This window comes from Podarcis melisellensis (genome assembly GCF_964234715.1).
Source record: "Podarcis melisellensis genome assembly, chromosome: 6".
In the NCBI taxonomy this organism is placed as follows: Eukaryota; Metazoa; Chordata; class Lepidosauria; order Squamata; family Lacertidae; genus Podarcis; species Podarcis melisellensis.
In genome coordinates this window covers 17806613-17821486 of record NC_138538.1, presented here as the reverse complement: position 1 = coordinate 17821486, position 14874 = coordinate 17806613, and the positions used below count along the sequence as shown (strand labels likewise).

At 42.7% G+C, this 14874-nt stretch overlaps 1 protein-coding gene across 7 annotated transcripts in view; it reads right to left on the bottom strand.

Annotated features, from left to right (window-relative positions):
- The window catches only part of NFATC2 (nuclear factor of activated T cells 2), a gene marked incomplete at its 3' end in the record, with an annotated part of 138836 nt that overhangs the window by 50093 nt on the left and 73869 nt on the right, over window positions 1-14874 (bottom strand). For 6 of the 7 annotated variants that reach the window (XM_081916741.1, XM_081916740.1, XM_081916743.1 and 3 more), the window contains exons 7-9: window positions 5674-5729; window positions 4620-4746; window positions 2026-2709 (exon numbers count right to left, since the gene is read on the bottom strand). In XM_081916741.1, coding sequence (XP_081772867.1) covers window positions 2026-2709; window positions 4620-4746; window positions 5674-5729 — 867 coding nt within the window. Of the gene's footprint in view, window positions 1-1960; window positions 2710-4619; window positions 4747-5673; window positions 5730-14874 lie in introns of those variants that run through there. The other variant, XM_081916737.1, reaches the window with a different exon arrangement.

The following is a 14874-nucleotide window of genomic DNA, read 5'->3' as shown; positions in this document are numbered from 1 at the left end:
ATAAATGAATACAGATTTAAATAAATTAAAAATTGTAGCAGCACAACAAGGGCAGCGCTTCAAGGAGAGGGGGTGGTGGAAAAAACAAAACAAGCAAATGAAAAATCTCTCAAGGAGAAAGAGATATGAAAGGAATCCTGGCTGTTAGAAAACTGGACACAGAACAAAGTAAGATGAAGACCCAAAGTACATTGTGGCGATGAGAGGGGGGAAGAGTGGACAGCGGCTCAGAAAAAATAAATAGGATTATGGCTTGCAGTGCTAATTTTTCATTGGAAAGATTAGATAGGACGGCTATTGGGACTTCACTCCCTAGTCGGTATCTCTGGTATGTGTTTCATTAGTTGTGCTTTTCCTTCTCCCTATGGGAGGAAAACCATTTCATACTAACACGACTGCCAGTATCCCAAACTATATGCAGTTGTACCCTCAGGATGTATCCACAGCAGTGGCAGACTTTGAGCTTTAAAATTCCAGTGGAACCCTGTGCATTGCCAAAATTTGGTGGTTCCCCACCTCCGTTGTTCATCATTGTTGTGGTGCCTCCAGTGCAGATGAACCGGTCACCCTCCCCTAAACCCGACTCTGTTCACAGCAACCAAAGTAAGGACTAGTTCACACTTCTGCTTGTCTCATGCCTAGGAAAACCGAAGTGTGGATAAACCCTAAAATGTTCAGAAGTGCCAAGCCTCCTGGATGGCTTTGAGCTATGAGTGGCCCTCTTCTTTTCAGTGAAATAGTCACAGGCATGGTACAGTGGCAAGTTACCTTGCCCAGTTCCTAGCCACTAGAACGAGACTGATAAATGACCATGCTAGATAGGGCTGGTGGGGGTTGTATTTCTACAACATCCAGAGGGCCCCCGGCTTCACCAGCCTCTCAGCAGCTCACATAGGAAGGAAAATAAAAAACAACAGCAACAAAACGAAATTTCCAAGTTATTTGGGAAATTCCTGCTAGGGTGTACATTTTAAAACTGGGAGCAGTGAGTTGGGTCTTGAATGACTCTCATTAAATTCTATGGAATTTAACAGTTTGTGAGATATGGGGCATGTTTAGTCCAATGAGGTTGCTCCTCACATCACTGCTTCCTCTTGCATAAACGAATGGTTTTCAATGTCATTCATTGACATTGGAGAAAGTAAAATACTGAGTTGTGAACACTGTTGTGTGGCAGAAGGCAGAGCCTTGTTTTCCATCCACCACACTGGGAGACTTGACTCTATTTAAATGTGGATGCCATAGTGAGGTGCTCCCATTACAATGAACTAGTATATTTTAAATTAAGAGCCTGGCTGTTGTCTTGCAAAACAGCCAGGAGTTCTGAAATGGAAATGAACAGGGGTGGAATTCTAAGCAATTTCCCCCATCCCAGCTTTGTACAACACGACAGGAAAGACTGTTACATCTTAAAACAATTAATTGACCTATTGATGAAGCAAACAACATGGGATGCAGTCAAACCAAAACTTGCTACAGCTTTTCATATCGGTTGCAACAGCAGGAACCTCTGAATTCACAAGAAGAAAGCAACGTTTTCGGTGATCTACATACTCAGGTCCCTCTATAAAATGTCCAGAACATAAAACCCGCAGGCCTGCTGCAAACTTCATAGAATGATATAAAACATTTTGGGTGCAGCACACTACAAAGGAATTTTAGAGAAGCAGCATCTGTACAAATTCAGGTGTTAAGTGTACATTTCTGAATTCCAACTCAAATTTTTGTTTGTGAAACTGCAAAAAATATGCCTCATAAATTTAAAGCATCTGATGCTAATGCAAATGTTTTCTAGAGAGAATTACCGGTAAACAAATTTCCAGACCTTAAAGAACACTGCCAGCTTTTAAAATTCAATAAATGAAAGATTTTGTATTGAAACACACACACACACACACACACACACACACACACAAACAGACTTTCTAAACCATAGAGTTGAACGCTACAAAAATGGTCATCACACCACTTTCATACAGAGGTGCAGATTGGATAAACAGGGTATTTTTAAGTTAGCGTGCTTACCATCATCCAAATACGCTTGGTCAAGATTCTGTTCCTGTTTAACCGTGACTCCAGCTGGCACTGCTTCCTTCTGATCGCTTACTGGCGGTCCATTTTTGGCTGTTCTCTGCTGCTGAATCACGGTAGGGTAGGAAATTGGGCTTAACCTTTGTGCTTGGCTGACCTGAGGTTGGCTGGATCGCACTCCGCTAGATGTGAAATTTTCACTACACATGATGTGCTGGAATTCTTGGTGGCTTTCGCACCTCAGCTGCTGATTGGTGGTGGGAGAGCAGTGAATCACGGGGGAAGACTGCTGATTGGCTGGAGAATGGTGGAGCACTGCTGCACTTTGGCTGGGAGAGCCTGTGTGCACCAGCACAGACCTGTGCACATCTGGAATGGAAACTTGTGCAGCCATCAAGCTGGGTTGCTGGTAGCCCAGGTGGCTAGGACTGAGACTCTTGCTTCTTTGGTATATTACAGCCCCTGGGGTTTGTTGAGGATATCGAGATTCAGGAGAAGACAGGCTGGAACGCAACTGCTGGCAAGAAGCCATCGTGGCCACAAGACAGGAAGGAGACTCAGAGACCATTGTATGGTGGGAATAATAAGGCTGTGTTACTGTTCCTAGACCACTGTGTACTGTGTTGCAGATTAAAGCTGGATCATAGTCATCAATGGGCTCTGTTTTTATGGAAGGCACTGGAACAAAGGGCAAAAAGGACATAGCTCTAAACAAACGTCTAGGAAACGGTTAAGAGGAGAGAGAAGAATGAGTACTAACAACCGACACACTGCACATTTTCTCCCAGTCTTAGCTCTGGTTCACATATTCGTGTTAGCACTTGTCTGCTGCAACACCAAGCGATGGTTTGAATGTGTGAATGGGCCATCACAGACCCATAGCTTGGAAAGTTCATTTTAAAAAGGAAGTATATCTATTTCATGGACTCGCAGGTTCATAGAATAATAGAATTGTAGCATTAGAGGGCATCAACAAGAGTCCTTTAGTCCAAGCCCCTGGAATGCAGGAATCCTTTGCCCAACGTGGGGCTCAAACCCACAACCCTCAGATTAAGATTCTCATGCTCTACTGGCTGAGCTATCCCAGCATCCAACATTTCCAGTTCACATTTGTCTCTTTATACAATTCACAGTTCAATTCAAGTTCACCAAAGGATCCGTGGCATAAAATATTCAGTATTCAGAATGTTACAAGTTGCTGTGCCGAAGTATACAATATATTTAAGAAGGCTAAGAAAACATCAAAACTGTAGAATGTGAATTGCTTAATTTATTTCAACCCAACAATTACGATTTTGAAGCTTAAAGACACAAAGAGACAAAGAGTGAAAAACACCCGTCGGAGAATGAACCTGAACTAGAAATTGCTCAATGTTCTACCGCAAAATGGACTTAATTCATGTTAAGTTCCCCTGACAATTGTAGGAACTACTTTATGGTGAAGTTCAGAGACTTCTGAACTAATCTGGTGAACTTCATTAAATCACACTAGTTCATTCCAAATACTGCACAGACCTGAGCCCCACAGTGTAGTCTGATGGAGACTGCATTGAACCTGGCCAGCCAGGAATTCACTGAGTGGTCTTGGACAAGCCACCATCTTAGTGACAGTTCCCTAGCTGTAAAATTGGACAATTTGTTATATTTCACTTCCCCAGCATGGCCATCTATATACCGAGCCTAGAAAAAGTGGAATTCAGAAAAATTCTCCCTGGGCAACAGAATGTTTTCCCTCTTTTCTCCCCCATGTGCCCTAAATCTGTTCTGAGGTCCCCCCAACCCTTCAGAGCAGGTTCAGGGACAGATGTGGGGGCATGTGCAGGGGGAGACGAAGAGGAAAAGTTCCCTTGTGCAAGATATAGGGCAGCATTCAACGGAATATATTTAATTCTGAATCTCTTCTTCTGTACGCTACTTAAAGATAACCATGATTAAGCGGTATACAAACTTTTGAAATAATAAAATAAAGTGATATGCATGTTTCTAAATAAATTGGTGCTGGCCATGAAAACTGCTGTGTTAAAATGTGCAAGTTTAGAACCATGAATAAATAAGCTGCAGGGATTTATTGTACAGCTTTATTTGTAACCTTGGATGTTGCATTTAGAATTCATTGATTCAGAGATGGTTTGAGCTGTGTTAACTGTAATGCTGGCTAAAAGATAGCATCTCAGAATGCTTGATAATTCTGGTTCAGCAAGATAGATAGATAGATAGATAGATAGATAGATAGATAGATAGATAGATAGATGGATGGATAGATGATAGATGATAGATAGATGATAGATAGATGGATGGATAGATGATAGATAGATGATAGATAGATGATAGATAGATGATAGATAGATGATAGATAGATGATAGATAGATAGATAGATGATAGATGATAGATAGATAGATAGATAGATGATAGATATATGATTGATAGATAGATAGATGATAGATAAATGATAGATAGATAAATAGATAAATAGATAGATGATAGATGATAGATGATAGATGATGATATGATAGATGAATATAAAGACAGTTCTAGTGTTTCTTGCCAAATATTGTGCCATAGTCCATTCCTTTTCACAAATAATTACCTGGGTGATAGGTAAAATGTTGTGGCTGGCTTTTTTTCCGTTTTCCATTGATCACATAGAAATTCACCTTGATGGGAGAACGAATGTGCTTATTCCGATATTCTGGTATCTCCACGAAAAGCATATTCTGAAAGGAATTTTTAAAATGGGTGTGGGGAAGAGACAGTAATATGATATTAGAAGGCACTCTGTTTATATCAGTACCCTTTGCTAATACACTTGTCATGGGGTGTACTAGGAGTATTGCTTTTCCAGTTACGATGTAGTCGATCTTGCAGAAAATCTGAAGCACGCTTCCTTCCTTACTGTATCCATAATCTAACCTTAAGACAACCATCCTGCCCTGACAAATTATCCAGTTTCCCCTGTTTCTATTAACTTGCCTTGTATATTTTGCCTGACATTTTTTCCTTTACGTGCTGGTGGCAAATAAGTTCTACCCTTGGGAAGTTCTGTTTTCATGTAGACGGCACCTACTCTTGGGTAAATTCTCACCGACCTCTAACTCTTGCTTAGGGATTCTAGCTACCTAGAAGTATGGAAGAGTTACCATGAGACAGCACTGCAGAAACCCAGGAGAATGTGAAGTTCCATTACTAGTTACTGGGCAAGAATGTTTGGATAACACAGTAGAGAGGTGCTGGATTTATGTGGCCAGCAGTGGGGAAACTGCACACATCTCTGTTTTGCTAGATCACAGCCTATATGAGTCCGGCCAGTGTTTCGTGAATATGCTTAATAGCGAACCCAACCATGAGGAAACACACTGAGGACACAACATGTGTGCTTAGGCTACAATCCAAAACAGAGTGCCTAAGCTTTATCGAAACATGTTTTTGTTAACCACTTTGAGAACCGTTTGTTAAAAGGCAGCCTGTGCAAGTACTCTAATGAGTAAACAAAATTACCCCACTGATACCAATGTGTGCAACAATGCACCCAGTTCCAAACTGGATTGCAGCCTTTGTGTGTTCAGAGGCCTTTCTGCTGCTACAGAATGAAACCTGGTACCTGAAAGAGAAGTGGGAGAATGTGCTGAGTGCCCACTACTTACAGGTTGGCTCTTATCTTTGTCCACGGTGGCTTCCATCTCCCAAATCTGTTGCCCATCTGAAAGAAATATTAAGTCAAGCATGAAAAAAGGGGGTCATGCTCTTCCTCACCACTACAGCACCATAACATGTCCAAAGTACAGTGGTACCTCGGGTTACATACGTTTCAGGTTACAGACCTGAACTTTGCTTCAGGATGAGAACAGAAATTGTGCTCCGGCGACATGGCAGCAGTGGGAGGCCCCATTAGCGAAAGCGGTGTTTCAGGTTAAGAACAGTTTCAGGTTAAGAACGGACCTCTGGAACGAATTAAGTTCTTAACCCGAGGTACCACTGTACTTTGTATGCATTCTCTTGCTGTCATTCTTTGCAAAACAAGATCTTCCTACATTACAGGTGGAAGGCTAAGCCTGAGAGTATAGCAGATTGCCTAGTGACTTCCTGGCAAAGGTAGAATTCAAACGCTACAGCACATCAAGATTCAGGTTGCAGTCCTATGCTCATTTACCTGAAAGTAAGCCCCACGAAATACAATGGACAAACATACATAAGATTGGCCACTCTACCAGCTCACCAACACTGGCCAAGGCTTTGGGTCAGGTGTGAAAATATAAACCTTTGACTACTTGGAGTGGTAGCAAAGTTTTCATAAATAAATGATTGCAAATACATTTAATGGCCACCCACCCTAAGCATTTCCATAACAACAGTAGAGATTAATAACAACAAAAATGTGCTTGCTGGAGTTTTGCTGCTTCTGCCAAGTTTTTTCAAAGGCTTCTAGTAACAAGTGTTTCCTGGATGATCTGCTACCCAAGTCACAGACTTTCCCACCAATTTTTCAGTTATTCATATCTTGGTCCACTCTCAGTGGAGTGTCAAAGAAAGAAAGAAAGAAAGAAAGAAAGAAAGAAAGAAAGAAAGAAAGAAAGAAAGAAAGAAAGAAAGAAAGAAAGAAAGAAAGAAAGAAAGAAAGAAAGAAAGAAAGAAAACCCACGATCAGCATCCTGCTTTGAGCAGCTCTTTTACAAATATTCAAATTGCTATTATGTTCCCACACGCTCTGGTCTTTTCCTTGAGCTAAAACTTTCCTAGTTCCTCCAGCCCTTTCCTTGTTACTCTTAAGACCCTACACCAGGTTCTTTCCTTCCTCTCTACTTCGTCAGCATATTAGCTGCAGTCTTCACAACTTACACAGCTATTTCACTGGCACTTAAAACATGCTTAAACTTCCCTGGATTGCACCCAGGTACATTCATGCACAGAGCTGGCTTAGTGCTAAACGGAATGGAAAATCACCTCCTACCTACCCAATTCTACTTATGCTCCCAAGAAAACCATTTGCCTTTTAAAAAACAATTCATCTTCTTAGTGTGTGGCTCATTCAAAGCCTTTGTTCCTTCTCAACGATACTGCCACCTGGTCAATTATTTCCCATTTTGCATATGTCAAATGACTGTCCAAAGGCAAAAAAAAATAAAACTGCAAAACCAGTCCTGGTTTGCTTGGCTTTCTGTTTCCTTTGGTTTTTACAGTTGTGCAGTGTCCAGTGATCACAAGGTAAAGCCCAACCAGACGAAATATTCAACGTATAAGTAATGCATGATTGCTTATGTAGGTTGCTTAATAACGGAGGGGAAAAAACCATAAAATTCAACAATGCTTTAAGGTAGCAGGCGTCAGGCACTGAACACTGTAAGCCTGTGTGCTGTTGGAAATAATTTACATTTCAAGTTAAAGCAAATGGACAAACTGGTATTAAACAGCACAATTAAACTGCACAGTGCTGGATTTAGGATAAGTCTATAGCTAAACAATGATTTCAGCTGGCAACTTCTAGGTCCAAGTCTAGCATTTTCTGTCAGGCTGTGCTGATTCTCAAATTCTGGAAATTATATGTTTATACAAGAGACTAAGGGCCAAACGAGATGGGATGCTAAACATGTCTCCTAATGTGCCACGGTTGTGTGTTTTTTTTTTAAAATAAACTATGAATAGCTACCACAGGGACAGGCTGGTATTTGCCAGGACTGCAGCACATGATATGTGGGGCTAGTCCTTTCCACCTCTGCCGCTGTTCCAATGAAGACTGTCTTTTCTGTGGTGATTGTTCAAGCTGAAAGGTAGGCCTCCATCAGTGGCTATGGGAGATTGCCTTCTAGGCCTAATGGGTGCTGGGAGAGGGGGTTGTTAGGACCATAGTGGGTAGAGAAAGCACTGTTCTTCCTCCTTCAGGGCATCAGATTGAGAACTCATGAGCCAGAAGCGGAAGTGCATGAAGGGCCAACTCCAGAAAGACATCGGTCAGAAAAGCCTGTGGCACCAGTGTCCCTCTGGCCTGAGGATGTCACATTGATGTCCTCTGGCTTGGAGGACCCCATCACAGAAGCCCCAGTACAACCAGAACGCCCCCTGCTCCGTCAGAGTAAAAGACTCGCCTCTGATGAGGTCAGTGCTTGCATCACAGCACTAGTAAATTTATCTTCTTCTGGTGAGGCGAAACTTCAGTATCTGAGATGAAATCTGGCAGAGGTGGATCTATAAGCATCCATAGTTATGCACGCTTAATTCTCAACCGCGACAACGAGGAGCTAGTTCTCAGAAACAGGTTTCTATTCCCAGATTAGAAACTTGCTTCAAAAAAGGCTGTGCCAGAAGCAATTAATTCGTTTCTGCACTGTATCGCTTCAGGCTGCAGATGGGACATTGCCTGACCATACGAGACAAAATTCCCTATTTTTTTTAAAAAAGGCACCTGGGAGGAAAGGTTCAGCCTGGCTGCCTGGCCGCCTCCCTATTTACACTAATTTTCTATGGGCAAATAATTATTTGTGTGCGGGAGCATTCATGCAGACATTCGCCTGCAGTTCTGAAGTGGTGCAGCCCAGATATAAATTTACTACCACCTCTGCTGTTTCTAAGAATTTGGAGAAAGAAAATAGTGAGGCAGGAGTTTGCCCTGGAGAAGGAAGAGGCAAGAGAGCCACAGGGAGACTGTGTTGCACTGCACCGCTTTGGGGGGTGGGAATGGCTTTGACAGGATGGACTCATTAGCTGATACTTCTGTTCCTTTAATTGATGCTCTGTGGGATGACGTCAAGTACCTGCAATTTCTCCATTCCCTGCAGGATAGCTTAGGAGGCAAGCGGCACCTGACAGGTGTGACAAAGGTATTTATGGTACTGAGGGGATCTGAGTCAAGCCGGCAAAAGGTTTCAGAGCTGACTCTGGATAACATGAAATAAGTATGGGTGTTTTCTAGAGAGTGGTACGAAAAAAGGGTCTAGTTTGATGAGCCGGAACGACCAATTCAAAACAAGAAACATGGAAGTCATTTCAGTATTGTTGAAAGCCTGGAGTATAATCATTGCCCCTTGGGATTGGTGGAGAAGGGAGGGAAGGAGGAGGCAGAAGAAGAGTGATGACTCAGATGTGTCTGAGTCAGAAGGACCTCTGGGACTACCCCCGTTGTGACTGCAGTTTACACCCCGGCCCTTCCTAACAGGGGGTTCCCCACAGGCACAAAGTACTCCATTGTTTCTGAAGTCAGCTAATATGTAAGGTTTCCAAATTTTAATAATGTTTTGCTGCATCGCTACCAAACCACCCAGGGCAAGCACAGCAGCTGCTCATCCCAAGTGAACAGTTAGCTTTTGAAACAGGTTAATTACAGTGTTGCCACACACATTCAGCTAAGTCAAGGTGACCTAGACAGCAACACAACAGACTAAACATCGGGCAGACATTTAAACCCAGGATGATGATGGCGATAATAGCATAACTCTGTGCCGACATTACCGGTAGCTGAATAATGCAACCCATGTGCTGAAAATTCTGCGACGTTTGCTTGCACTTACTTGCTTTGCATAATTTATTCTCCTTCTGCATGGGACAATTACTATTGCTTTAAAATGCACCTGTGGACCAGGTTTCACATAGTAAACATGAATGGGTGTGTGTGTGTATTGGACAGGTCTCTGCCCCCAAGGAGCTTGCATTCTACATTTCAACAGTGCCCAAGATAGCCAAAGCAAAGGTAAAAAGAAAGGAACGCAACCAAATGCTGCTGCATTTTAATTGGAGATGGGGAACTAAGAGGTGATTATCCCACATGCTTTACAGAAAAGCATGAGGAGTAGTTGGAAGGAAGAGGGAGAAGTGGTGTTCTGGGAAGGAGTTGTCCTGAATGACACATGCCCTAGAATAACGTGATATAATGCTGAAATGAGACTGGATGGAACCACTTCAGGCTACAGGCAGAAGATTCAGTTTTTAAATACTACTCCCTCTGTGTGTTTTAAACCTTGCAAATAAATTTACCACCTCGTTGCAACTTTAGTCTGCAGAATGTGAACACTCAGCCTTACAAACCTAGTCACAAGCACAGATCTAACACCAACCAGGCACCGCCTGCAAAATCAGATTCAGTACTCAAGAGACCAGTGAATCATTCTAAAGCCACAGAAACATTTGATTTCATTTAGTGACCAAGCCCCTAGGATGGCACTAATAAAACCTTGTGAATCAAAAATGTTGAGCATAACCAGATGACGTTTAGATTAACCCTAAAGTCCACAGGAGGTGTATGATCAAGATAGGTGAAATGACACCCCCCCCCACATACACAATGGACGTCATTCCATAAACCACATTGGTTTATGGAATGACACACACAGCCCTTAATTGATGATATTTTCATTGATTTATGGTACGAGCTTCTAATGATAATGGCAGATAATTCTACACGGATGCATCAATGGGCACAGCCAGCAAATGCTTCCCTAGCAAATTTGTTGCCTGGGACAAATCTGCTTCTTCAAATATGGTACCCTCATATAAAAAGTAAACACCTCACAGCAATTGTACTGACCTTTCTGAACTGGTTTGCTGCTTTGCTTTTATAATCCTGAGTGTACAAGTCCTAATTTTAGATAGTCAATATTTGCTTTTCCCTTAACATCTCTGAATATTAGCACTGCTGTGAGTTTACGGCAAAATAGACGAGGCTAGAATAAATTTAAGAAATCAGTGTTGTTTTGCTGGGAGAGAGGGAGAAATGGCCATCCTATCACCTATTCTTTGTTGTGAAGCAGCAGTTGCTAGGCACGGGAAAGTGAAATAGGTGTGAATTTAGTGCTTAATATTTCAGATATTGTTTATTACATTTTTTTAAAAAAAATGTGTCTTATGTTATTTATTCAATTAATTTCCAGGCCCCATTTAACCTTTTGACATTTAAAGGATTTTATGAATTGGGACCTATGAATTTAAGAAATAAATTCTGTTTCTATTGTTGCTAAAATGTGGTGTTACATTTTTTTTCTTCTGGCTACTACTAAACTGCTCCTTGGAAGGAAATGGGGTGGATTTTTTTTTAAAGAACAGTTTTATGCAGTGGTTTAAAATTCTGGCATTGCTGATAGCCAGCTGCCTGTTTCAGATTATTCAGATTATTCTAATGTCATGTGAGCCACTTAGCAACCTCTGTTTAAGGTGGGATACAAATTTGCTGAACACAAAGTTTCTCTGGGCAATGGGATGAGGCTTTGCACCCTACTACAAACTTATCCACCTTTGCAATCTATGTGCATGGGGCCTAAAGAGTTATCCTTTGGGTGTCACTGATCAGGACTTTCCTACATTCCCAAGCTTGGGTTCTTCTGTTTCCTTTTCTGTAAAACTGTCAGCTTTACTTGTAGTTTTTGCAGCTATAACTGAAGTATCCAGTGCCACAGTCTGTGATTGTGCTGTGGAATCAGTTTCTGCAGCCTGATGATGTGGACAAAGGGCTTGCGGCTATACACCAGACCACGTGCTCTCTTGATGCCTGTCACTCTTGGCTTATCAACAGAGGGGGTCTGACTGGTTGGCTCTTGAGCACGGGCAATGCTTCACTGCATAAGTAGGTGGCCCCTGTCCCCTTGAAAGAGGCGGTGATATGGTCACTCCTAAAGAAACTGGCCCTGGGCCCTTTTGTTTGGACTAAGTACTGACCATTTGCAGGCATCTCCTTCCTAAGGAAGGTGGTAGAGAGGGTCACAGTGAGATAGCTGTAGGCATTCTTGGATGACATGTTTCCAAGACGCGGGTCTCCAGCTGGGGACTACAAATCCCATCATCCCTAGCTAGCAGGACCAGTGGTCACGGATGATGGGAATAGTAGTTCAAAAACAGCTGGAGACCCAAGTATGGGAAACACTGGTCTAGACCCATTGCACACTTCCCAATCAGTTTGTGGAATTGTTTTTTTAAGAAAGTCCTTGTGAAAATTCATCAGCATTTGGGTTTCAATTTCTCCTAATGCACACATTTTTGTAAGCAATTCTCCCTAACGTACATATTCTTGCAAAGCAATTTTGGCTGATATAACGCATCATTGACAAAGTAGCTAGGATTTATCTGTTACAAAACCTAAGGCTGACTTGCACATAATAGACAAATTGGTTTAAGAGCCGTTCCTTCTTCCCAGGGAACTGTAACTCTGTAAGGACGGAGGCAAGTAACCTCTAAGAGAATTCTCAGCACTCTCATCACAATGCAATTGCTAGGATTCTTGGGGGTGGGGAGTAGCTATGAGAACACCAATTGTTAATACAAAGGAGAAGAGGCTCCTTTCCATGGAGGTGCAGATTGCAGCTATAACAAAGGTGACATTTTTTCATCTCTGCCAAACTAAGCAGTTGGCTTCTTACCTCTCTCGCCCTGACCTAGCCACTGTGATCCACATGATGGTCACCTCCAGACTGGATTATTGTAACTCGCTCTACGTGGGGCTGCCCTTGAGACTGACCCAGAAACTCCAGCGGGTCCTCGCTGCGGGATCGCATTCACCTGGTGCTATACCAGCTACACTGGTTCCCGGTGGGGTACAGGATCAGGACACTCGTACCTACAGGACCACCTCTCCTGGTATGTCCCACAGAGGACTTTACTGTCTTCAAACAAAAACATCTTGGTGATCCCGAGCCACAGAGAGGTTAGGCTGGCCTCAACCAGAGCCAGGGCTTTTTCGGCTGTGGCTCCGATCTGGTGGAATGCTCTGTCAGAAGAGACTAGGGCCCTGCGGGACTTGACATCTTTCCGCAGGGCCTGCAAGACAGAGCTGTTCCACCAGGCCTTTGGCCAGGGCACAGCCTGACCCCCTCGCAGAACTCTAGCCCAATGGTTGCCATTAATCTGATTTGAATTGATTTTATAATGAAATGATTTTAGAATGTTGTATCATTTTAATGTTGTTAGTCACTCTGAGCCCAGCTTTGGCTGGGGAGGGCGGGATATGAATAAATTATTATTATTATTATTATTATTATTATTATTATTATTATTATGAACCCCTTTCTGTAGTTCCCCTTTGGGGAAGCGCCACAGCTCAGTGGTACAGCATCTGCTTTGCATGCAGAAGGTGCTGGGTTCAATGTCAAGCATTTCCAGGAAAGATTCTACCTCTGAAACCCCAGAGAACTACTGTCAGTACAAACAGTACTGAGCTGTGCAGATCAGTGGCCTGACTTAGTATAAGGCAATTCCTTGTGTCCTTTCTTCCAAAGAGGTTTGTCTAGAAACTCCTGTTCTTTGGTTCTTATTTTGCTGCCGTTCAGATTTTTGTTTCAAGGTATATGGCTGACAAATTAGTTTGCTTGGTCCTACTGCATGTAGAAAGTGGGATGTTGTAACTGTTGTAAATTTAAGTGGTGATGTGAGCCACCCCGAAGGACTGGGGGAAATTTGGGTACGAAAAGCTGAAATAAACAAATGACATCAGACTGGTATAAAATAAGCAGATGGGATGCTTGTGTGGGCTGGGACCTTTCGTTCCACGTATAACCTGCTTTTCTTTCCCAAAAGGAAACCCAAATTGGCTAACAGGAAAATCAGTACCACTGTATGACAGCCGATATAACAATGATATATTCATCTTAGCTATAAATCCTAGTAGAACTACTCCCTGCCTTGCAGGCCTTTTCCCACCTGGCAGAACCCAGACTGACTCCAACTACAAAAGCTGAAGCTGCTGAACAGACTCTTGGGCTTGGGTATTGTTTAGAGGGTTACCATTGCTGATTTTTTGTATCTTTATTTTGGCTCTTATGAATTATGTAGAAATGTTTTGATTGTGTCCTTTGTGTGGATTTTAATTGCAAGCCACTCTAAGAACAAATCTTAGCTAAAAAGTAGAATATAGATATAACTGGTGGACGAATGTGTTCTAAACCCATTGTAGGTTTGTGGTATGGATATGCCCTAAAAGCCCCTGGGTTTTGGTATGCATGGGGCTCATGTCTGTCTTTCAGATGTGCATTACTGGAATATATACTTGGAACACACAAGGCACACTTGTAAGTGTGGTGAGAACCATTGTACCTACCCAAAAAATCAGACTGTGGCACACTAAGTACACGTCAAGCCAGCCTTTGTTGGGCAACACTTCTAACTCCATACTACAGTATAGCAACGTCTTTTGGCACTGGGAGACTTAATATGAAATTAAGCTCCAGCACCAGATCTGATGGTGTCAGCAACTCTCTACAGAAAGAAAGGAGTTTTTAAGAAAAAGTGTAATTCTATCCCGTCTATCCCGAGCTGTGATCGGACCACAAGTTTTGTGCCAAACTCTGGGGGAAGTCAAGATGTCAGTCTGCATTAGGTAAATCCTGCTTGATCTGCTACAGTACCCTCAGAGTTGTTTGGCTTAATTAGCCAGTTAAAGGGTCCGCCGAGCCTGTACACATTGCTCACGGTCCCTTACTCATTACTACGGGTTTGTGAAATGGCCGTAAAAACGTAGGTTCTGCCGCAGCTTAGCTGAGCTGGCATGAGAGATGGGCTGAGAGGTTTGGGAAATTCTCGTTGTATTTCTCGCAAGCTCACTCTGAGGTTTTCACAGCAGAGACTTGACAGGCTGTCAAATGAAATGTCCAAAGTAAGTAACGTTTACTGGACGCATTGTGGAGGAGCTGTCTGCTTGCAGCTTCCAATAGCACATCTGCTCCAAACAATACAAATCGGAGCCTCAACGAGGGAGACCAATCTGGGTCGAAGTCCCACCTCTGTCAGAGTCTTCCTTTATGGCCCTGGACCAAAATTTGCTATGGGTACAATCCACCTCTCACAGAAGCCACTGGGGCAAGGCTCCCAACTGGTGCTTAGTTAAACTGGCTTGCAGCCCATCTTCTTGGCCTCAGTTCCTCATCTATGAAATGGGA